Source organism: Pezoporus occidentalis, unplaced genomic scaffold (genome assembly GCF_034315485.1).
Source record: "Pezoporus occidentalis ecotype Australia unplaced genomic scaffold, CSIRO_AGI_Poc_V1 ctg45, whole genome shotgun sequence".
Classification (NCBI taxonomy): domain Eukaryota; kingdom Metazoa; phylum Chordata; class Aves; order Psittaciformes; family Psittacidae; genus Pezoporus; species Pezoporus occidentalis.
Window position 1 is genome coordinate 4,948,282 of NW_026915780.1, and position 24,779 is coordinate 4,973,060.

Genomic DNA, 24,779 nt, shown 5'->3' on the forward strand with positions numbered 1-24,779 from the left:
TCAAAATTCCTCTTGAACTGTTTTCCTTGTTTGGCCTATGAGAGGTCTTAATGGAGATATAGATCACTTAGGGTACAAAAGCCCATAATCCTGTCCTTCTCGTCTGTTTGCTGGGAGTCACTATATTTCACATCTACTGTTTCTCCTCATCTGATGAAGAGAAATACAGGCCAGCTACAAACAGGCCAATTGTTGGTTTAATACTCTACTCATTACACTTCTTCCAGGCTGTACCTATTTTTTAATTTTGGCTGTGATACAGATGGTAACCAAATCACAATAGCTGACATAACTCATGATTTCTGCTCATATATTTCAATTTTCCTCCTATAGAAAAACATAGCTTGGGTCTAGAGACAGAAGGAATAGAGTCCTCTTTCTGCAAAAGTTCACAGAGCTAGGATAGAGGAAGGAAAGACAAAAGGCCAGAGTCCAGAATCAGAAGCTTTCAAAACAGCCGTTGAGAAGAGCAAACAAACTGGAGGACAATGGTAAATACAACTGATTGTATTCATGTGTTAATAAAGAAATGTAAGCCTGAACATTGCTATTCACAGCTTGACTGTTCCTAACAAAAGCAAAAACAATAGCATGTGCTCTGTGGAGCGATCACACACGGTTATTGGAAAGGGGCTACAGGATCATAATCCTGCCTTCTAAATTCTTGAAAAATAAGACCATTGTACAGACCAAGTGTAAGCAGTTGGAAAGCAGTTTTGGAGAAAAAGGACTGGGGCTCCTGGGGAACAAACTGACCATAATCCAGTGGCATCCTGGTGTTGCATTTGGATAAGCGCTGCCAGCAGGTCTAGAGTGGTGACCCTCCCCCTATACTCAGCACTGGTGAGACACACTTGGGTTGCAGGTTCCAGTTCTAGGCTCCCCAGTACGAGAGAGACATGCACATACTGAAGTAAGCCTAGCCATTAAGATGATTAGGGAACTGGAGCATCTCTCATAAGATTAGAGGCCCACAGAAGAGATGGTTCAGGGGCATCTCATCAATGTGTACAAAAACCTGATGGATTGGAGTAAAGACAGAGCCAGACTCCTCTCAGTGGTGCTTCATGGCAGGACAAGAAGCAACAAGCATGAATTGAAATGCAGTAAATTCTATTTAAACATAACAAAAAGGAATGTCACCGTGAGGGTGGTCATGCAGTGAATTGGTCCCCAGCGAGGTTATAGATTCCTCCATTCTTCAAGATATTCAAACCCAGCTGCACACACTCCTGAGCAACCTGTTTTCTCTGACCCTGCGTTGAACAAGGAAGCGGGTCATCCAGCCTTAGTTGGTCTATGACACGGTGAATAGAAAATCTAGGGATGATGTCAAGGAGATTCAAGAAAAAGGAGGACTAAATGCACTGTAGTTAAATTTATCTACAACAATTTAATCTCCTAGTGTGGATCTTTAACACAAACTTGGCTTTCAATTCTGGGCAGGCTTAACCGATTAGAGCTTACTGGTGCATTTCTGACATTTACAGTAAATATTCTTTAACTTACATGAAAACACATGTCTTCAGGTTTGATAACAGGCACCTTTTATTTGCAGCTGCCAAAATGCAAATGGCCTCTGTACAAAATACTCTCTATTACACATACTGACACCAGAGCAGCAGGAAGTTTGCTATAAAATACAGTGCCATAAAAACCTGCAAATAAGCTGATGTATGAGGCTGTGCTTCTGATAGCATATCAACAATCCATTGCAATTCTCACTTCAGTAATACATGGAAACAAAAGCCTCAGTTCTTGACTACATATCACTGAGATAGGTAGGATACATGGGATTGGTTTTGTCTTACCGTAATACACAAGTCCTGGTGTCCTCAACATAAAAAGGACATGGAACTGTTGGAACAAGTCCAGAGGAGGCCACGAGGATGCTCAGGGGACTGGAGCACCTCCTGTATGAAGACAGGCTGAGGAAGTTGGGGCTGTTCAGCCTGGGGAAGAGAAGGCTGTGTGGAGACCTCAGAGCAGCCTTCAAGCATCTGAAGGGGGCCAATAAGGATGCTGGGGAGGGACTCTTCATTAGGAACTGTAGTGACAGGACAAGGGGTAATGGGTTAAAACTGAAACAGGGGAAGTTCAGATTGGATATAAGGAAGAAATTCTTTCCTGTGAGGGTGGTGAGGCACTGGAATGGGTTGCCCAGGGAGGTTTTGAATGCTCCATCTGTTGCTGTGTTCAAGGCCAGGTTGGACAGAGCCTTGGGTGCCATGGTTTAATGTGAGGTGTCCCTGCCCATGGCAGGGGGGTTGGAACTTGATGATCTTCCACCCTCACAGGAAAGAACTTCCTCCTTATATCCAATCTAAACTTCCCCTGTTTTAACCCGTTACCCCTTGTCCTATCACTACAGTCCCTAATGAAGAGTCCCTCCCCAGCATCCCTATAGCCCCCCTTCAGATACTGGAAGGCTGCTCTGAGGTCTCCACGCAGCCTTCTCTTCTCCAGGCTGAACAGCCCCAACTTTCTCAGCCTGTCTTCATACAGGAGGTGCTCCAGCCCCTGATCATCCTCGTGGCCTCCTCTGGACTTGTTCCAACAGTTCCATGTCCTTTTTATGTTGAGGACACCAGAACTGCACACAATACTCCAGGTGAGGTCTCTTGAGAGCAGAGTAGAGGGGCAGGATCACCTCCTTCGACCTGCTGGTCACGCTCCTTTTGATGCAGCCCAGGATATGGGAATCATCAGCTTCCTCCTCTCAAGATGGATGCCTTGAATTTGCTGGTGGAAAATACAGCCCTGGTTGTGGGGAACCCAGATGGCCAGGTCTTGCTCTGCACCAAACATGAGTTTGTTTCCCACTTTTTCAGATGCAAATAAAAAACAAGGGTCCTTCCTTTTCATAGGACAGTTGTGATCACATCACAAAATGTGTGATAGCCAGTAATGGAGCCCACCTGAAAGGTACTTTGGTAAATCTCAGTGTGATGTATTTATCCTTCAGGCAAGGCTAGCACTCTTGAAACTGCCCTGTAGTGCTTTCTGTTCCTACTGCAGTCAGTGCTAGCCAGCAAAATATTTGAATGCAAGTGCTCCTGTTGTACTTTCCTAAACCTTCTTTTAAGCCCTGTTTTCTATCACTTCCTATTTTCAGATATAGAGATGATTTTTTTTTGCATAAAAATTGCATGGAATAATGAAATGTTTCAATGGAGAATGCTTTATATAGCTAAAAATAACTATATGATCCTACACAGCTGAAAGAGAAAGATTACTCTTCTGATTTCATATGGATCCTCATACACAACGTCTGAAGATTTTGTGACTAGTTCTTTAGGGAGGTTCCTCTTGCTATGAGCTATTTGAGCTATTTTCAATTATGGCTGATTTCCAATCTAAATGATGCAATTACGAAATCAGGAAGACAATGCTCCTTGTGTGATGTATCTGTTGATTCCTCAAAGTGGCTCTGGATTTGAACTCACAATTTTGCTTTCTTGAAAAGCATCAGCTGTAATAAAGAATTTTTCCAAGCAATATGTCACCCATATATGTGGGTCTCCTGCCAGAACATAGGAATACCACATGCCTGGGTTCTGGAAAAACCCAGGAAGATCTTATTGCTGGTCCAGATCAGACATCAGCCCTGCATAACAGCTTCTGCCTATTACTTACTGCCTAAGCCAAGAATGTCTCTAAATTTCATATGAATCCTTATTATACCATTACTGTGATGGCATAATTATTGTTATAGCCTAGCCTAGCACTTCCCTGTCAGCCAAAAGCAATTCTGGAAAACAACTTTAAAGTTCCATGTTTAGTTCTGGGGTTTTGGTCATGGTGGGTTTTGGTTTTTTGCCTTTTTTCTTTGCCAATAGATAAGAGTCAAATGAAGCCAGTATAACTCTTTTTAGGCAACACCATAGCTCTGCTTTGTATCAGGGGAAGGTGCCAATTTATCTGCTTGCGTTTCTGCAGGAAAAGAAGACAACTAGCAGCAATGACAAGTGAATATCATCAAGGGTGATAGTGCCTTCCTGAGTGCACAAACATCCTGGCAGTTGCAGGATGGCAAAAGGGCTGTTGCTCCAGGAACGTCTGGCTGGGCGTTTCATCCTTAGTACTGGATTCCATGTGATCAAGGCTGGCCCTGGACTGTGGCCAAGGCACCTGGAAATGGACTTCAATGGCTGCTCTCAGGTCAGCTCCACCTGAGTCAACAGATCTTCGGTACCTTTATTGCAACATTTATGACTGTCGGAAGAAGGGGCAGGCAACTAAGGAGGTCTACAAAGAAGTGGTGAGGTTATGCAGGGAGGAAATTAGGAGGCCTGAAGCCCAACTTAATCCGGCTACTGCCATAAAAAACAATGAAAAATGTTTCTATAGAAACATTAACTGCAAAAGGAGGGCTAAGAAGACTCTCCATCCCTTATTATGTGTGTGGGGAAACAGTGATAAAGGATGAGGAAAAGGCTGATGTACTCTAATGCTTTCTTTGCCTCAGCCTTTAATAGTAAGACCAGTTGTTTTCAGGGTTCACAGCACCTTGTGCTGGAAGAGAGGACTGAGGGTCAGAATGAAGCCCCATAATCTAAAGGAAAATGGTCAGCGACCAGCTACACCATTAAAATACACAGCAGTCCATGGGGATGATGGAATCCATGCAAAGGTTCCTCAAAAGGAGCTAGCTGAAGTGCTCACCAAGCCATATCCCACCATTTATCAGCAGTCTTTGCTCACTGGGGAGGTCTCAGTTTGACTGGAGGTTAGCAAGTGTGACACCCATCTACAAGAAGGGCTGGAAGGAGGATCCAGACAACTACAGGTCTGTCAGCCTGACGTTGGTGCAGGGAAGGTGATGGAGCAGATCATTTTGAGTGCCATCATGTGGCATGTACGGGGCAACCAGGTGATCAGGCCCAGTCAACATGGGCTGGTCCTACTTGACCAGGCAGATCCTACTTGACTAACCTGATCTCCTTCTATGACAAGATGACCCACTTAGTGGATGAGGGAAAGGCTGTCGATGTTGTCTACCTGGACTTTAGTAAAGCCTTTGACACCTGGAGAAGCTGGCTTCTTCAAAAATAGTACAAGTGTACTTTATGCTGGGTAAAAAAACCAGCTGGATGGTTGAGCCAAAAAGTGGTGATGAATGGAGACAAATCCAGGTGGAGAAAGCAAGACTAACCTTCCTAGGTATAATTGGAGCTGTAAATGTTGTAAACTGAGCTCTTGTTGCAACCTCTTGCTTTGGAACATGTTCAAAACTTCCTAAGGGAAAAAAACCTCGATCAGACTTCAATGCCTTTTGTCTTCTTACATTACCACTGTGATAATTGTGTATAGCCATAGGAAATTTTTCCAGGGAATATTTCTGGAAAAGAAGAGGCTTAAAGGGCAACACAGATTGAGGACTGAGCTGTATGAAAGTTTAATAAGTACTTAAGGTTTAAGATCAAAGCATGTGCAGTAGTTAAAGAGCTATAATAAATTTATGTTATCATGAAACTACAACCTACATAATTGCAGGAAAACCCCAAATGTCTCCATAATTTTCCCTTCTATTAAATACTGTGAGTGAATATAAAAGATATGAGCATATAGCGATGTTTATTTACGTTGTCATATTTGCACTAAGCCTTGAAGTTTTTCCCACCCTTCCTTGGTTATGTTTGGTGAGTCTCCTCCATCTCTATACCACATCGCAGATTGTAGGTCAAATCGTGTAATCATTGAAGTGCTCTTAGTAAATACATCTGCTCTCATGAGGTTTTTCCAATCATTCTTTCTTTAAGTGCTTTGCTGATTCTCATTTGGAAAGGCTTGTGTTTATTTCTCTTTCAAGGCTTCTTGTCAGATCAGTAAAAGCTTATATTATTACTATTCTTAGCCTAGGTTCTTGGTTCAAAACTACACCAATCTATCTACACTGTAGGGTGGCAGCTACAAAGGGGACAGTGGAATAAATCAATGGCTATTGTCTTTTTCTTTTTTAAGGGATGACTCATGCATCCTTCTGACAAGAGGAGATTCATTGTGTTATTGCATTCACGTGAACCAGGAAACACAAAAGCCAAAGGCAGTTGCAGCACAGTGAAATCCTCAGCAAGAAGATACAAGTTGTAGAGGAGATGAGACATATCAGATTCTTATAACTTGCAAACACAATGCAGAATCTTTTTAGAGCATTTTAAGCAACTTTATAGATCCTCTCTGTTGTTGGACCATAGCTGTTGAGCTTATAATCACTTGAATAAAACTGAATGTCAATGAAAGCCATAAGAAAATATTTTATATCACCTTACTTCAAGGCAACTCCACCACCTTTCACCCTTTTTTTTTTCTTTCTATTTTTTTTTTTTTTTTAGCCTAATAAGCCAATCCAAAATTCCTCTTACCTAACAAAGAATTGTTTCCAAGGTCTTAAGTGACTGGGTTAGGCAGCTAAGACTTGCCTAGCCTTTTCAACAGGCTGTGATCACTTGGGTAGTCAATGTGGCCAGTGCCTGCCCATGCATTGTGCTACAGCCAACTTCTAGACCCTCTTCTCTATGCTAATTCTCAGTGATTTATGTAATGGCAAATACAGCCTGGGCAGATTTTCTCACTTTCTTAGACTTACTCGGAGAGTACTGTTGTGCTTTCACGTTAAAGAACAAAACCTACTCCTTGACATCGATATGGTCAAACCCCTGTGCCAGGCTCTGTAGAAAGGCATAGCACAGCCTGGTTTGGCCTTTGGGAGTTTTCCAATGTGGAGGTTCAGGTATGTGGTGCTCAAATGTACCTTTGTTGGGAAATTGATGAGCTAAGTTCATCAGTTGAGTGGTAAGTACTTCAGTAAATATCTTCTGAATGGAGTTTGGGAAGTGTATTGGAGGCCTGATCTTGCAGAGGTTAAGGCAAACATTCAAGTGCCTCACTAATTTCTAAATCTTTTGGGAGATTATTCATAGCAGAAAAGTTATGCACAAAGCTTATTTAAACATTTGCAAAGTTTTGTTTCTAATTCAAATATTTAACAACCTACCTTGGCTCCTTCTTAAATGTCAATACATAGTGCAATATCTAATATAGCGATATAGGTGTGAAATTGACTTAATCTAGTGTGGCAAAATTCACTAACTCCTTTTCCCTGTCTACAAATCATTTGATAATGCCTACCTGGAGGAGGAACTGGTGAGGTGCATTCATATTTGTCATTGCCCATCATCCATTTAGCAAACACCATGCTCCTCTTGCCTCAGATTATCACACCTAGGGCACTCTTCATAGTGCAAAGAGCACATTGGCAGAAATTATCTGCCCAGTTAGGTGGGGAAAAATCAAGTAAAAAGAAATGGCACACACTGCAGTTTGCATTCTATCTTGCTATATTTGTGATTCAGGCAAATGGAACATACAACTCAGAAAACTAGGTCATGTTGCACTGCGTATTAGATTTGGGATATGAAGAATTGTTTTTTAATGGATCATTTTATCTTTGGTGCAGATTTCAATGATTAAAACTATGCATTCCTAAGTTAAACTGTTTGATCCTTTCAGATCTCTGCAAGGAGGAAATGCAATAAGAAGTATTAAGAAGTATGATAGATACAAGCAACAACCTAGTTCTACTTTAAATGACAAATCAAGGCCCACGACCTTTGTACTAAAGTTAAAGATGATTCGGGCCTTGAGCAGAGAAAAGCTAAAGCAGTAATCCTAACTTTTCCATTATAACCCTTTGATTCTTCTGTTTTTTAAGCTCTGAAAGAAGATAAAATTCCTGAAAAAGACACAGAGCTGAGCAGCACAATTTAGACATCTGCTGTCCAGGCTACCAGTTCAGGAATCTTTGGGAAGACCTTGCATGGTATCAGTAGGGAAATCATGAAAACCAGCACTGGTTAGCACTGTAGACATATGTTTGTTTGGGAATCAAGGCCTTTAGTTCGGTTGGCTTCTTTAGGATTAAAAGCATTAAGTAATTTAGATGTGTTTAAGTTACATCTCAAAAAAGAATTCTTACACTGTTAGCTTTGGAATTTCCTTGAACACCATACATATAAAAACTTCTTTTTAAGCCAATAACATTCCAAGTAAATAAAATGTATTGTAGCTTAAGTCAGGTTTTTCTTTATATTTCTCTGTTTAATCAGAAGAAAAACAGCTTTAAGGTAATTTTTTGAATGATTACAAATTCTGGCAGGTGTATAGGATGAACAGAAGTTGCTCTTGTGAGACCTCACCTGGAGTATTGTGTGCAATTCTGGTGTCCTCAACATAAAAAGGACATGGAACTGTTGGAACAAGTCCAGAGGAGGCCACAAGGATGATCAGGGACTGGAGCACCTCCTGTATGAAGACAGGCTGAGAAAGTTGGGGCTGTTCAGCCTGGAGAAGAGAAGGCTGCGTGGAGACCTCAGAGCAGCCTTCCAGTATCTGAAGGGGGCCCATAGGGATGCTGGGGAGGGACTCTTCATTAGGGACTGTAGTGATAGGACAAGGGGTAACGGGTTAAAACTTAAACAGGGGAAGTTTAGATTGGATCTAAGGAAGAAGTTCTTTACTGTAAGGGTGGTGAGGCACTGGAATGGGTTGCCCAGGAAGCTGTGAATGCTCCACCCCTGGCAGTGTTCAAGACCAGGTTGGAGAGAGCCTTGGGTGAGATGGTTTAGTGTGAGGTGTCCCTGCCCATGGCAGGGGGGTTGGAACTGGATGATCTTAAGGTCCTTTCCAACCCTAACCATTCTACGATTCTATGATTCAGGTACTGCATTAAGGTTTGAGAGCCCCAATATTGCAGGTGGCAACTAATTTGAAGGTTGTTATTGGGCTGCAAACATCTGCTGGTCTTCTGGTTTCCTTCAACTCCAAGTTGTTATGTCAAGCCCACCTCTTTTCATGAGGTAATCCATTACCACAGAAAGCCTTTCGTGCTTGCATTTTAACCTTGAATAGTCAATGCAAGGAAATTCATCCATCAAATTACTCAACCAATGTTATCAGCTGCAGGAATTTACAAGGCTTACATGATCTGGTGTGGAATTAGTGTCTTCACTTATGTTTCAGAAGAAACACAAGAGTGAAAACAGCAAGTGCCTGGGAGCAGTAATAAATGGTGCATGAGAAACATCAGTTGGAGCAGGAGCTGAATTCATATTCTCCTGGATGACAAGAAGTCCAGCCCTGGGAAAAGTGAGAGGACCTTGTTGCACTTGATCCCTGATCTTGTTATCTCCAAAACATTACAAAAATGGAAAAAAAAAAGGGAATACTAGACCAGATTGAAAGGTGAACTCACTCATTTCTTGCACTGACACATCCAGGTCCAGGTTTATATTGTTAGAGCTTGTTTAGGTGGTTTAAGCCACAACTTAACCATTTCAGTTTCACCCGGAAGAAAAGAGCTTAGAGGATCTCTCAGGGAAGCTTTCAGACTGGCTCTTCAGACACAGCAGGGACAAATCACAGGCAGTTTGGAGGCAGGTTTGTGCCACAGAGCTGCCTGTGCCCTGTTTTATCAGAATCCCTGGAGAGCTGCTGAAGTAGCAGTTTTGTTACACGGAAATGAAGACAACTGATGCGAAGTGGGTTTAACAGGCATGAGTCAGTAAGCACATTCTAGAGCTGCTGCTGATCCAGCAGCATAGTTTCTTTCAGGATTAAATTGGCATTTAAAGATGCTATTTGTCAAAGGAGGCAGTTTTATCTAGCATCACGTTCATTCCTATCCTCAGCACCGGCTTCCTTCAGCTGTATTGGGCCAGCAACTACAGTCACACTCTCTTGGCCAGAGCTTGCCTCTCTCTTAGACCTAGTAACACAGCCTTGGTAGCATCTGGAGGAATAGTCATAGGCCCTGCACACCACTAGTTCACACTGCAGATAAACCAGTGGATTGTGACGAACAAACTGGAAGGCATTGAATTTAAACCGGACCATGTATCTGTAGGGTGAATAATATGTAGCATAAGTAGAATCTCGAGCACACCTAAAAAGAAACAAGAAAACTGTCATGAATATACACTGAAATCAGTCATTTACATGCAATATAACACATAACGTGCAAAGGGATGAGGAAAATGGTCCGGAAACCTGCAATTGGGAAAAGCAACATACCCTTCTTTGGCAACATTGAGCCATGTTACTTCCCCTCAGCCTGTCATGTGTCTAGATACCTAGGGTTTGTATGATTTGCTGAAGGTAAGTCACCCTTACCTGAGATACGCCATCACTGCCTCTTCAATAATAACAATCCACAATGAACTGGCCATAGCCATTTAGCCTGTTTGTCATTCTAAACTGGAGAGTGTATGTTATAGTTTGGGTCAATCCATCCCCTTTCCCAAATGTCCATGTTCATGAATTAGTTAGAAGCATGAATGGCAATAATGACATGTATGTGTGCTGTATCCACACTATTCCATTAAAAAAAAAAGGAGATACAGGGATTCAAAGGCAGTTTTATCTGTAATTGTAATGCATAAAAGCTTACCCATTCCTGATTACATCATGGGTCGGTGTTGTAAAATTGTGGGGAGTGGGAGATGCCACACAGGTGTCCACAAATAACACCAGGTTTGGATCGGAGCTGTGCAGGTAAGCTTCAAGGAACAAATTCTGATCCAGGTTAACAGAGTATGGGAAGTCATTCACTGGCCGTGAGAAGGATGCAGAATGATAGAAAGTAAGGTTTACATCGTATCTGCCATACTGAGTTTCACTGACTTCAAAATTGTCCTCCACAGCATACATTGTTCGGGCCCATGTGTTCTGGAGCATTTTGCAGTTGACGTGCAGACGAAGATCTTTATTCCTCGTGATTACAGCACCAGAAGAGGACCCTCTAATAACGTTGGAATAGGTTATTGTATCGTTGTTTCCCTGTTTGGCATAAAAGATAAAATGCAAAATTAATTCATATCATCAGGTTTCCTATTATGAATGCTAAACTTTGCTGTATCTTTGCAGCAATGTGCACAGTAAATGCATTATTTCCCAGAAAGTCTGCTGTGGAGAAGTCTGAAAATCGTAGTTTCTCTTCTCAAGATAAGAATCACTTATCTACCTTTAATATTCAGTGCTACAATGTGGGCCTAGAAAACTACCCACGTTAGAGGCAGACATAACTGAATAAAATACAACCTGCACAATGCTTTGAACATTAAATGCCTGAAGGTTCAAGTCCAGCACAGTATTTAAGATGAAACCTAGTTTAAAACACTATTGGTCATATTTAGTAAAAACTTTGAGACCTTTTTAACCACCACACACAGCTTGGGACCTTGAAAATACAAAGTATTTGCTTCCTTCCACACTTTATTCCTTAGGAGATCAGTAACAGGCTATAAGTGAATGCTCTGGCAGCAGCAACAGGCATATAATATAGCTTATCCCTCAGGAGAGGCAACCCATAATCACCAGGACACTTCCAGTCCCTGCAGAGCCCAGCGTAGCTTTGAATTTGTGCCAGTTTTCGGAGTGCATTCTTTGGTTTGAATTTTTACACACATCATATTTGCACACTCTGTTGGAACGTTTAAAGCCTCACCTCTCTCACTGTGCCGCAGCGAGTGCATGGTATCTCAAATATAACAGAGCGGGACGTGATGTTGGGTTTGCAATAGGGGTCCTTCAAGGTGAGATTCCAAGCGGAGTAGCCGTGTGACTGAAGGTAGTATCTGCTCACAGCTACACGCATGTAGTCTGGCAAACACAGCAGTGCTAGGAGATTGCAAGGAAAATATATTACAAGCTCATTGAAGAGACCAAAAAGAGGTTAAATGAACAATATCTTTTGCAGAAGCAGCTGATATTGCAGAAGGAGTTCAGAATCCAAATCATACATTTGCATCTCTATGGAACGTTCCCGTTCTAGCTTAAAGTAATACGAAATGGGTGATTTATTGAAGTCATACAACAAGGTTAACGTTCGGTGAATTAGCTAAGAGTTGAGAAGCAGGTTTCTGCTTTAAACATGAACTTACTAGTGCTCTGATCTGCTGGAGTGGAATAATAGTCAGCCTGAAACCCTCTGTATGTGTACCGAGAGTTACTGTGAAATCGGACAGTCAGGAGGTTCGAGGAAGATGTGTATGTGCGAAAAGACCCAGAACAAAATTTCCCAAGGAGAGGAGAAGTATGGAGTGGCCCATCGTAGACTTCCACGTAGTCAGACAGGCATCTGCCCCCTTCCATCCTGAGGAGGAAATGTGGGTATTTAGTTATATAATTCTTTTTCATTATTATATATTTTTTAGTCTTTTTAACTCAAATTAAGAGTTCATAGCAAAAGAGTACATTTTGCTATCTACTGTGACTATCAAATCTTTGGAACAGAAATTACAGCCCTCAGTTTCTGTCTCATTAGATGCCAGCCACATTGCTGACCAAATAAACAAAAAGGAATACATTTTTCACAGAAGCATAGAATCATAGAATAGTTAGGGTTGGAAAGGACCTTAAGATCATCCAGTTCCAACCCCCCTCCCGTGGGCAGGGACACCTCACACTAAACCATCTCACCCAAGGCGTCGTCATCTTTAGAACATCTCAGATGTACTAAAAGCTTTGAAAAAAACCCTTTAAATCAAGCAGCTCTGTGCTTAGTAAATCCAAGGTGACAATCCCATACATTCATCTTCCCAAATAATAGATTTTTACTCACTGAACATCTCTAAATGAGAGTGTGACACAGAAATTGTTCTTTGCTTCTATTACCCAAACACAGTTGGCATTGTTGGCATAGTTTCTGGGGTAAAATGGACTCTGTAATGTACCAGATGGAGAGGAAAGCAAGCCACCACAAGAATCATATTCTGCAGAGAAAAAAATCCGAAGAAAAGTAGATGTGTACTTTATTTAAGGTTGCTTTTAGAATGTGCCTATGTAGAATCTGCAAGTCTAAAATTTAGAGGCAGTGACTTCTACCAACTCAGTGGCCTTTGTATGAGGTTCATATATCATCTGAATGCAGATCAGGAGATGCTAAGCACACTGAATAGCTTTTATAATGCTGCTCTTCAATGCCTGCACTTCATGGAACTGCACAGTTATGGAGGTTGCACCTCCAGAGGTCAGCTGTTCCTTTACAAAGTCACAGCTGGGCCTGGGTCACCTCTATAACAATTGCTATTAAGCAAAGGGGAGGGCAAAAAAGATCAAATTATTTTGTTTGCTAACAGGAATACTGACAAATATCCAGTTCACAAACATGAAGGCGTCATGTCACAGACAGAAAATTGTATGAAATTTATCTATAGACAGGTTGCAGTCTAATCAAGTAACAGCAGAATTGAGATCGAAGAACATTTAGAAATAAAACCAAGTAATGGATTTCAAGGACACGTTTCAGTACAAGCTCAAACTTCTCCAAGAAGAGAGGAATGTGTGAATCGTCTTTTGACTTATCTCCCAAATTAGAAATAATACACATTTACTTCTTTTAACCTAAGGAATGAACAAAAGACCTACTGAGGTCTAAGAGATTTTCTGTTTCTCTTTTCAGCTTCTGGCAGACATGAAATACTCCTTCCCTCCCTGAGCTAACCTTTACTATGTGAAGAATTAACCTTTCAAAATACACACTATGCACAAATGATGTGCTCGAACAAACAGCTGAAATAGGAATCAGTGGAATAACAATATTTATGAAGTGGTCAAAAACGATGCTTCCTAAGCACCTGTGAAATTACTGCTTGACTGCAAAGAAATGACTACACTGAGTGTGAAATCACCTGCACTGCTATTTTGGGATCACTTCAGGCATTATACTTCAGGTATTAAATGAAGAGGAATATACCCTCAAATTATGAGCAGTAATATTCCTTTCATTGACTACAACCAGAACCTCTGTTTGCACTTGGACACACACAGTCCCAAAACAAACATGAATCTTCCCATCTGGGGACCCTATCTCAGATGCTCCGCATATATTCTCGCTGAAGATCAGGAAACGTTGTTTTGCTGTGATGGTGACAGGTTGCCCACAGAGGTGGTGGATTCTCCATCCTTGGAGACATCCAAAAGCCACCTGGATATGGTCCTGGGCAGCCAGATCTAGGTGACCTGGCTTAAGCAAGGGCATTGATCCAGATGACTCCCAGAAGTACCTTCCAACTTCAGCCATCCTGTGATTCCATGACTGAGCCAGAGCAAGAGATAACCAGATGACTCAGCCCATCCAGACCTACCTGTAGTTGATAACATGGGGAGAGTTGAGCTGGAGGTACTTGGCACTGCAGGAAGAAATTAGCAAGTGAGTAAGCAGCATTTTACCTAAGGTGAAGAGTAAGCCCTCCCCAAAGTTAACCCTGGGATATGTAAACCCAAGACCCACAGTCAGCATCATAACCTGGTGGGACAGAGCAAGACCAACCTCAGCCAAGATTGTATGACCCTGAGGAGGGGCAGGAGATAACCAGACTCTCTCCAGCCCTCCAGCCCTGCCCGAGGTCAGTGGCACAGCAGCAGTTGAGCTGGAGCTACTGACACTGCGGCCCCACACACCCCTCAGCAGCCCCTCAGCTGCCAAAAGGAGCTCACTGCACTGCGTGTGAGTGTCAGCCCTCTTTATTTTGGGAAAACAGGTAGTAACCATGAGCAGGAACATTGGCCTCTGCAGCAATGAGTGTGCCCCAAACAGGCAATATCTCTGCCTGCAGGAAATCATGGAATCATAAAATCAACCAGGTTGGAGAAGACCTTCAAGATCATCCAGTCCAACCATTCCCCAGCACCGCCAAGGCCACCACTAACCCATGGCACTGAGGGCCTTGTGTACACGGTGAACACCTTGCAGGGATGGTGACTCCAGCCCTGCCCTGGGCAGCCTGTTCCAATGCCTGAGCACCCTTTGGGGAAGGGATTCATAGAGTCATAGAATCACAGAATAGTTAGGGTTGGAAAGGACCTTAAGATCACCAAGTTCCAACCCCCTGCCATGGGCAGGGACACCTCACACTAAACCATCTCACCCAAGGCCTCGTCCAACCTGGTCTTGAACACCGCCAGGGATGGAGCATTCACAACTTCCCTGGGCAACCCATTCCAGTGCCTCACCACCCTCACAGGAAAGAATTTCCTCCTTATATCCAATCTAAACTTCCCCTGTTTAAGTTTTAACCCGTTACCCCTTGTCCTGTCACTACAGTCCCTAATGAAGAGTCCCTCCCCAGCATCCCTATAGGCCCCCTTCAGATACTGGAAGGCTGCTCTGAGGTCTCCACGCAGCCTTCTCTTCTCCAGGCTGAACAGCCCCAACTTCCTCAGCCTATCTTCATACAGGAGGTGCTCCAGTCCCCTGATCATCCTCGTGGCCTCCTCTGGACTTGTTCCAACAGTTCCATGTCCTTTTTATGTTGAGGACACCAGAACTGCACACAATGCTCCAGGTGAGGTCTCACAAGAGCAGAGGGGCAGGATCACCTCCTTCGACCTGCTGGTCACGCTCCTTTTGATGCAGCCCAGGATACGGTTGCTTTCTGGGCTGCGAGCGCACACTGAAGCTGGCTCATGTTCATTTTCTCATCAACCACCACCCCCAAGTCCTCCGCAGGGCTGCTCTGAATCTCTTCTCTGCCCAACCTGTAGCTGTGCCTGGGATTGCTCTGACCCAGGTGTAGGACCTTGCACTTGGCATGGTTAAACTTCATGAGGCTGGCATCAGCCCACCTCACAAGCGTGTCGAGGTCCCTCTGGATGGCATTCCTTCCCTCCAGGGTATCAACCGAACCACACAGCTTGGTGTCATCGGCAAACTTGTTCCTCAGCTCCATCTAAACCTGCCCTGGTGCAGCTTGAGGCCGTTTCCTCTTGTCCCATCCCTTGTTCCTTGGGAGCAGAGCCCAGCCCCTCCTGGCTCCATCCTCCTCTCAGGCAGTTGTAGGCAGCGATCAGGTCCCCCCTGAGCCTTCTCTTCTCCACACTGAAACCCCCAGGTCCCTCAGCCGTTCCCCATCACACTTGTGCTCCAGGCCATGCACCAACCCTGTTGCCCTTCTCTGGATCAGAGAAAGTCAGAAAAATCAATGGTGATTCAGTATTAGCACTGTTGGAGGTGCAGAAGGCCCTGTCCCTGCCCATCAAGCAAAGGAACAGCACTCTGGCAGCAGTCTGGTGTCAGCCTTGTCCAAGTAGATTCCTATGAGCCAAAACGCCTGTCAGTGGGGCTAAGAGAGTCTGGATGCCCATAGGTGTCAAGAGCCATCACAAAATCCTTAAGGAAGATTTTGTGCTTCTTCCCTGGCAAAGGGTAAAGGACAGCTCTAGTCTTACCTGTGGTGCTGCTGGAGGTGGGAAATGAGTAGTAGAAGGCTTGGAAACCTCTCTGGGTTCTACTGTTGTCACTGTGGAACAGGATGGTCACCTGATGCCCAGATGATGTGAAGATTTGATGGTTGTTCCTGCAAACCATCCCGAGGAGGGGGTCCTCAGGAGACCCACCATCATACACCTCAATGGCATCGTACTGGCAGCTGCTGTCTTCCAGCCTGCGGAGGGAGAGGAGGGTCTGCCTGAACCATGCACCATAGGCTGTGCTAAAGCAACCCAACCCCATTCCCAGCCTGGTCCTTGGGCAGAGGCAACCGAGGAACTACGATGGGGATGGAGCCACCCCTTAGCTCACACCCTGCATCCCACCGGACTCACTCAACATCCCAAAACTGGAGCTGGACTCTGTGGTCCAGTTCCCCCAGCCCAGAGCACAGCTTGTGCTCATCATGGTCAGTAACCCCCATCAGTTGGGCCTGACCAACCAATGGGACACCTGAGGCAGGAGATAACCAGACCCCTTAACCCCTCCGGATCTAAATGTGGCCCACAACACACGGGGAGTTGAGCTGGAGTTACCCGGTGCTGCAGGGGGACATCAGCAGGGAAGTGAGCAGCATTTTGCCCCAAAAGAACATCCTGCTGGGAATCACCCCTCTCCAAAGGGAACCCCAGGACAATGAAACCCAAGCCCCACAGTTCACATACAAATAGATCTCAACAGGATCCTACAAAGGACATCCCAAGAACAGGAGGGTGGCAAAGTTAGAAAGTCATGTTTCATGCCTGCATTAAACCTAGCATGTAAAGGGGGGCAAATTCAACTTACAACTTGTGGTCATTGTCGGGCTCACTGTAGCTGTTGGTGCTAGAGGAAAATAAATACTCACCATGAAATCCCGTTCAAAGAAAAGGAAGACAACCCCAAAACACAACAACAGAGACTCCCAGGCCCAAGCTCCAGCAAGAACAGCTTGTTACCAGCACAGACATTTGCAGGTTGAGCAGAAAGTTAAGTCTATTGAAAGGGTGAGGCTGAAAAGAACGACAAGGCTAGCAGAGAAGAGAAACAATCTAAACAGAAAGTCTAACCCATGGTCATAAGGCACTGGGATACAAATCACCACGCAGGCAAACTCCACAGGCAGTATATACTAACTCCCCCTCCCAGTGCCATTCAGAAACAACAAAGTGATCCCACGTCTCCTTGAGCATCATGGACTTTACCCAAGGTCTGCAAGTGCAGCCCACATTTGGGTCTTGTGCTGGGACAGAGATAGAGCATCCTAGAGGCAGAGTACCCAAAGGAGAAGATGTGTGCAGACAGAAATCTCTGGTTACCTGTTGTTGGAGGCACTGTTAAACCTGAGTCTGGAAGGAGAAAACCAGAGGGTGTGAAGCACTTGGGCCCCTTGGATCCCCTCAGAGCACATAGAATCATGCAATAGTTTGGGTTGGAAGGGACCTTCAAAGCTCATCCAGTCCAACCCCTGCCAAGAGCAGGGACATCTTCAACTAGGTCAGGTTGTCCAGAACCACATCCAGCCTGGCCTTGAATGTCTCCAAGGATGGAGCTCCACCACCTTTCTGGGCAACCTGTGCCAGTGTTTTGCTGCTCTCATTGCAAGAATTTTTTCCTCACATCCAGCCTGAATCTCCCTCTTTTAGTTTAAATCCATCACCCCTTACCCTATCACAACAGACCCTGCTATAGCACATGCTATTTGCTCATGGTGAGCTACAGAGGGACCGGTGGGGAGAGTGGCCTGGCTCAAAACCACCCCACCCCTCACACCCTGCTCCAAGTGTGAGCTGTTACCTGAATCCCAGCTCTCCCAAGCACAGTCTGCAAGTACAGGTACAGTGCTCTGTCTAAAACACATGCCCCTGTATAGGGACACGGACCCATGACCCACTGTCACCTTCCAGAGCATGGAGTAAGATCTGAGCAGACTGCTCAGCCTCACATGAACTCCAGATGGGTTTTCTTCAGCCATCAAAAAGCATAAACCTACCTGAGCATATGACAGAAGCTGCCCCACGATAACAGTCAGAGTAGGATTCGCTGAAAGGGCAGTGCCACAGATAGTCTTCAGAGCCATCACAATCCACCTCCGTCACCATGTACTGGTACGAGTAGGAAGGGAAATACTCCATCACACTAAGAGGGGAGCCACAGCCAAGCTGCCTGCACACCACCTTGGCATCTTGCATGTCCCACAGGTACCCACACACTTTACCCCAGCTTTCAGGAAAGAAGACTTCCACGTTGCCTGCACATCTGTTGGGCCCATCAGTCAGCTGCAGGAACACCTCTTTGAGAGACAGAAAACCCTTGGTCAGGACAGCAGTGCTCTGGTTCCAGGCAGTGATACTGTTTGGATGGGAGGCTCCCACATCCTCCCTGGGCATGGCTGTCCCCCAACACCCAACAGCACAACCCGGAGCCAGCAGCACCTTCTCAGGGTGTCATAGTGGGTGACAGGGAGGCTGGGGCAGCAGTAAGGGTGTATATCCCCATGCCTGGGGCCATGATGAAGGCCCTGGCAGACAGACTCACCATCAACTATGACTCCATCTGTGGAGGAGAAGAAGCAGAGGAAAAACACATGGAGAGCAAGCAAATTAGGAGAAATCTTTTGGGAACCATCAATGTGCTTTACCCTTTCCCAGTGAGTCCAGTTAAGTCCCCAGTGAAGGGCATAAAAACCAGAAGATCATTTTCTTTCTAGCAAGGATGCGGGTAAAGCCACCCCTGAAATCCCAGCTCCAAAATTATTTTGTACTCACATCCAGTCCCAGTATGAAGAAAAATATGAGCTTTTTAATCATACGGATTTCTTGCCAAGAATGAATACAATAGTAACAATATAAAGCTATCACTATCATATAAAGTAAAAATATGATAAATCCTACTTACAAGTAGTGGTCTCAAGTGTTGTTGGGGTTGTTGGGGGTGCTGCGCTTGTAGTTTCTGCTGGAGAAGAATAAAAACCACACATGATGCCATATGGGGAAGTCAATAAGGCAAATATGATTGGAAACTTCCTCAAACGCTGTCTCAGCCTATAGCAATTTGCAGCTGACAGACTTCAGATCCAGGTTTCCTTCTATTTTAGTAAACCTCAGCAGCTTTTCTCCTCTTTTAATCACCAAATCTCTTTGTGAACCCACCAAAACCTGCAGCTGGCCCAGAGAGGCTCAGGTGCCTTTGAAGTGAGAAGAGCCTCTCTCTGTTTGCTTGATGTCTCTTGATGGTTTTACCTGATCTGATCAGAAATTGATGGCTTTACTTCTTACATGAGAATAGGCTGTGAACAACTGCCTCCTCCTCCCTTTTTCCATACCAAGAACAGCGAAGTTACCCAAAGCTCTTAACAGAAATGAAGATGACAGAAAGCTATCTATCTGGGGAGATGGTCAGAGCAAAGCCAGTGACAGGATCTGCACATCCCATTGTCTTCCTTCATTCTACACAGCTGCAGGCAGGGGGTCTCCAAAAGCTACCTGTGACAGGTTTTGCTCACGTTCCCACCACATGTAGGCTACTCTTGTCCCCGTCACCTTCCAACACCACTGATTTCTTCCATACCTTGCTGCTGACCACAGCTGGTGACACAGACTCCAGGTCAGAGAAGGGTTTTCCCTGCTAAGTGTCCTGCACAGGACACTTGATGGAGAGCCCTCCAGGTGGCACCAACAGATTGAAGCTGTCCCATGGGACAGGGCTCTGGCAGGCCAAGAAAGGTGATCTCATCTAAAATCTAGAGATTTAGGTTTTCTGAGATAAGGCTTTGTGGGGTTATTCAAACCCTGGCAGAAGGACCATGCGTAGACCACCATTAGCCTTCTGCACCAGGGCTGATAACGCTCCAAATGTCATCACAGGATTATGCAAAGGGGTTTAAGGAATTGTCTCATTCCAGCTCAGCTTCATTCAGACAATTCCATGTCCTTGTTGAAGCAGGATATTGAACACTGTATTTCAGAAGGATGTAGGCATCCGTTGGCAGGGAGCATGCACTGGTAAGAGGGGAGATTTAGATTAGACATTAGGCAGAAGCTCTTTCCTGTGAGGGTGCTGAGGCGCTGGCACAGGGTGCCCAGAGAAGCTGTGGCTGCCCCATCCCTGGCAGTGTTCAAGGCCAGGTTGGACACAGGGGCTTGGAGCAAGCTGCTCTAGTGGAAGGTGTCCCTGCCCATGGCACGGGTTGGAACTGGGTGAGCTTTAAGGTCCCTTCCAACACAAACCATTCCAGGATTCTATGGTACAAGTCCACTCTAACTGGGGGACTGTCCTTCAGAAAAGGCAGTTTTCTGACTGCTTTCTGACACATCCCACCACACTGCTCCTCATGCATGCAAGGCTTTAAGTCCAGATTAATTAGATGGAAATGAAAGGATTAAACAGTACTTTCCAACTCAATATTAACATTCCACCATAGTTTTCAATATCACTAATTGCACCTGAAATGTTTATGGGGGGAGTAAATAACAAGACCATCAAAAACCTGAGCTTGGAAAAAGCCCTGAATAGATATTTTTTTTAGTCATTTGATTTGGTTCATTAATCCAAGTGAAGTTCATTTCAGGACCTTACATCTGAAATAGGAATGGATGGAAAGACAGCAGCAACGGCAAATACTTTTGATCTTTATCCATTCCCTGCCTAGGAATTAGACCATGGGAAAATAGAATAATATAAAATTACAGTAATTCCCATTACATTCTAATAATGACAATAATAAAGGGAACAGGGGTATGTGCCATAGTTTGTTTAATCTAAGGCACTCTTTTGTTAAACACCAATGTGTTAGCCCTAACAACATACTTAATTAAATACAAACCCCATGGTTCAAAGAGCACATCACACTTCAACATAGACATGCATTTCATCCAGAAAATAGAGATTAGTCTTTACATCCATTATCCCAACACAAAGAATCAGAATATTAGATCGCTGGCTTTACACTACGTTGACTTGAATTCCCTTTACCAGGCGCTTCACAAAAAAAAATAGTGAGAACAATAATTTAAATGCATTAAGCGGTTTCAAGAAAAGATTTTGAATTAATGGCTATAATGATTGATTAGCTTGGCTCACGGGTTTGACTGGGTCATGGTTTTTGAAAGAGCTAAGCTGTGCTGCTAAATCCTCTTTTACCCTTTAATCTCAATATTAGCTTGATGTAAAATATAGCCACGAAGGTGATCAGAAGTGAGACTCTTTACCTGCATCCACTTGAATTTGAAGGCTTACCATTACCATCCAAGAGAAGATCATGATGGCAGCCATCTTCTTGGAGCTGCTGATACAGGAGGGCACAACAATTTATAGGCAGAGACGCTGAAGGGTGTAGCTCAGCAGCTCAATCTGTCCCTTCGGTAAGTCAATACGAAACACATTCCCTCATCGCTCTTACTTCCCTAAATCCCATGACTGATTTATTACCCAACACTTATAGCTTCCTGGTTCTACAAGAAGACACCACCTGACATCTTTCCTCAAGGAAGGTAAAGATCAGAGTGGTTGCTGCTGTTTTTCCATCCCATCCCTCTTTCAGCCATGGAGTTCTGATGCTACCACTGATATAACGTGTCCGTTTCTTGGGTTTGAGAGGTAGCTGAGCCAAAGGTGCTCAGACACGTAGTCTGTGTAGCAGAGGCTTTCTTTCTGTAACTGCACATATGGATGGATAAGAACATGGTGGGAAACAGTCGAGGGGCTTATGGAGAGCCTTCTGACTGGCCTGGAGTCCCTCAAGGAGACACAGCCACCAGCTCTGGGAGGGCATCACTTGAAGACAACCGTAATGTCCCCAGCCCTTGTTGTGAAGGTGCCATTTCAGGGACTGAGAAAAATGTCACGCATAACTTACTGTCATAGAATCACAGAATCACAGAATTGTTTGGGTTGCATTGGAAGGGACCTTAAAGCTCATCCAGTTCCAACCCCTGCCATGGGCAGGGACACCTTCCACTAGAGCAGCTTGCTCCAAGCCCCTGTGTCCAACCTGGCCTTGAACACTGCCAGGGATGGGGCAGCCACAGCTTCTCTGGGCACCCTGTGCCAGCGCCTCAGCACCCTCCCAGGGAAGAGCTTCTGCCTAAGAGCTCATCTCAGTCTCCCCTCTGGCAGGTTAAAGCCATTCCCCTTGGCCTGTCCTGCTGAGTTGCCCTGAATTCCCCTAGACTGCCTTATGAGTATCTCTGCCTTAACAGATGTTGCAAAAGCATGCAGTAGAAAGTAAGCACAGCCATCTTTTTCGGTCCTCTGTGCATCCTTCAACATGCTACCTCTTTAGCAGGGTAACAAGACTCTGACAGTATGTTTAAGCTCTACAAGTCACCTACTGTCACTCCCAAACCACCAAAGTAATCTTTTGGCTTTTGTCACAAACTCAAGCCAAGAGTCAGTGGTCATACACTGATCGTTGTTAAACTGCACAAACCTTCTCAGAGAATGAGGAATGCAAGCTTGGACATAGGGGGAAGAATAGAAAATAAGGGAAAATCCATCTTAAATTCTCCATTTCTGAAGCTCTTCAGAACTTTAGAGGTCCTCTTTCCACTTGTATTTACAATGTATTTCAGGTAACAGATAAATAATGGGACCCTACATTGGATTTTTGCAAAGAGAAACTATCTCAGGTCATGGTTGGGGTTTGGTGGATGCAAGAACCTGCATTTGCACAGCACTGCTAAACAGCAACGTTTGAACAGGATATAAACCTGCAGATTTGCAGAAATATTTAGCTTGGAAGGGGCCTCTGGAGGCCATCTGGTCCAACCCCCAATTTAGAGCAGGGTTATCTTCAAAGTTTGGCCAAGAGGCTTCGTTATTCTAAGAATTCCGCATCCTTTTCCTAGACAAACTGTGCAAAAAACTCCCAGTAGACAACAATTTGACATAGTGGTTGTTCCTGTTGCTAGTCTTAGGTGGATTTGGCTTCATTACTGACTGGTAAACATATTGCTTCTCAGGAACTTGGAGATGGGTTTCTTGTGTCTCACGGACCAAGCAGCACAACTGTCCTAGCCCAGAACAGCCAGCACCCAAACTCAACAGCAGAGGGGATTCAAAAGAAGATCAAAAGGAGAAAGGAAGCACAAACACCATAGTGGGAATGGGGAAAAAGAAAGGATTAGTTTGTTATATGTGCAAATAGTTCATTGATTCTGTAAACATGGGCAGTCTTGTCTTCTCATGGTCTTGTTAGCAGATAGAGGAAGTGGTTATTTGGAGGGACTGAAGGAAGTAAGTGATGTGGCTTGGCAAACAGTTTGGGGCAGCTGTTGCGTACCTGGAGGGACAAAAGAAGAGGAAAACCAGATTAAAAACCCTGAAAACTCAAAAGAAAGCACTTAATATTTGAATGGAAAAGAAGAACATGCATGACAGCTCCAAAGGTTAGGGTCACTGGTTAACCCAGGTCCACCAGGAAGTTGCAATTGGAAGCACCACAGCATGGCTATACCATTTGAGAACTGGCATTCACTGCATGGAGCCCATCTCTGACCTTGGATAAGAAGAAAAGTGTGGTGGATTGACCTTGGCTGGCTGTAAGACACCCACCCAGCCCCTCTCTCATTCCTCCTCCTCAACAGAGCAGGGGGAGAATATAAGGTGAAAAAGCTCATGGGTCAAGATAAGGACAGGGAAATCACTTCTTGTCAAACAGGGAAACCAGACTCAACTTGGAGACAAATAATCTGATTTATTGCCAATTAAAATAAATTTGGACAGTGAGAAACAAAGATAAATTAAAATAACACTCTCCCTGTTTTCCCAGGCTTAACTTCATTCCTTCGTTCCCAGCTCTTGTTAGCTCCCCCTCCCTGAGCAGTGCAGGGGGAATAAGGGCAATGGGGCACTCTGATCAGTCTGTAGCAGTTTGTCACTGCTGCTCTGTCATCTTCAGAACCACATTCAGCCTGGCCTCAAATGTCTCTAGGGATGGGGCATCCACCACCTCTCTGGGCAGCCTGTGCCAGTGTTTTACCACCCTCATTGTAAAAGTCTTCCTAAGCTCTGTCTGCTTGGAACAGTGAAGTTTAAATGATTCAGCCAGCAACTGGCAACAGCCACGCAGCTTGGCCATGGGAATTCTGGCTTCTTTCCTTGCAGAGACCTCCCACCATCCTTTTGCTGCACTTGCTTCCAGTAATGGTCATTTCTCAGTGGCTATTAAGAAACAAATGTGTACAAATACAGTGGTGCATCTGATGATATGTGAACAAGAGAAAACTGTCAAATTGACTTGCCTTGTAGAAGACTTGCTTGCCCTCCTTAGTCCCTGTCCTCTCTGGCTGTTTTGTTCAGCTCATACAGCCTTTCAGCTCATACTTCACACATTTCAGCATCATTTGTGCAAGCTTTTCTCCACTTCACCCCCTGCTTTTCTTGTTATACACCTCTGGCTCTGTTCACTATAGACTTCTGAGAGCCCATGCACAGCTAGAACAGAACTGATTAAAGACCTTACTTGATTGTAATCTACCAGCAGCAGGGAAGTCATCCCTGGTGTTACCCACTATTTCAGACCTTTTGGGCA

At 44.5% G+C, this 24,779-nt stretch overlaps 1 protein-coding gene across 1 annotated transcript; it reads right to left on the reverse strand.

Annotated features, from left to right (window-relative positions):
• Positions 1-9,359: 9,359 nt before the first annotated feature.
• On the reverse strand, positions 9,360-22,787 carry LOC134172261 (deleted in malignant brain tumors 1 protein-like). The gene is made up of 3 exons (XM_062635265.1): positions 22,677-22,787; positions 10,448-10,836; positions 9,360-9,943 (listed from the first exon to the last, which is right to left on the reverse strand). Exons 1-3 carry the CDS (start codon positions 22,755-22,757, stop codon positions 9,658-9,660), a joined length of 756 nt encoding a protein of 251 aa, XP_062491249.1. The 5' UTR covers positions 22,758-22,787; the 3' UTR covers positions 9,360-9,657.
• Between the last annotated feature and the right edge of the window lie 1,992 nt (positions 22,788-24,779).

Excerpts from the sequence above, each read along its gene's own strand:
- LOC134172261 (XM_062635265.1), bottom strand. The coding sequence starts at position 22,757 with ATGGAGAATTTAAGATGGATTTTCCCTTATTTTCTATTCTTCCCCCTA. Across the intron at positions 10,837-22,676 it reads ATTCCTCATTCTCTGAGAAG|GGAAACAACGATACAATAAC; the intron begins GTTTGTGCAGTT and ends TATGCCAAACAG. Across the intron at positions 9,944-10,447 it reads CATGATGTAATCAGGAATGG|GTGTGCTCGAGATTCTACTT; the intron begins GTAAGCTTTTAT and ends GTTTCTTTTTAG.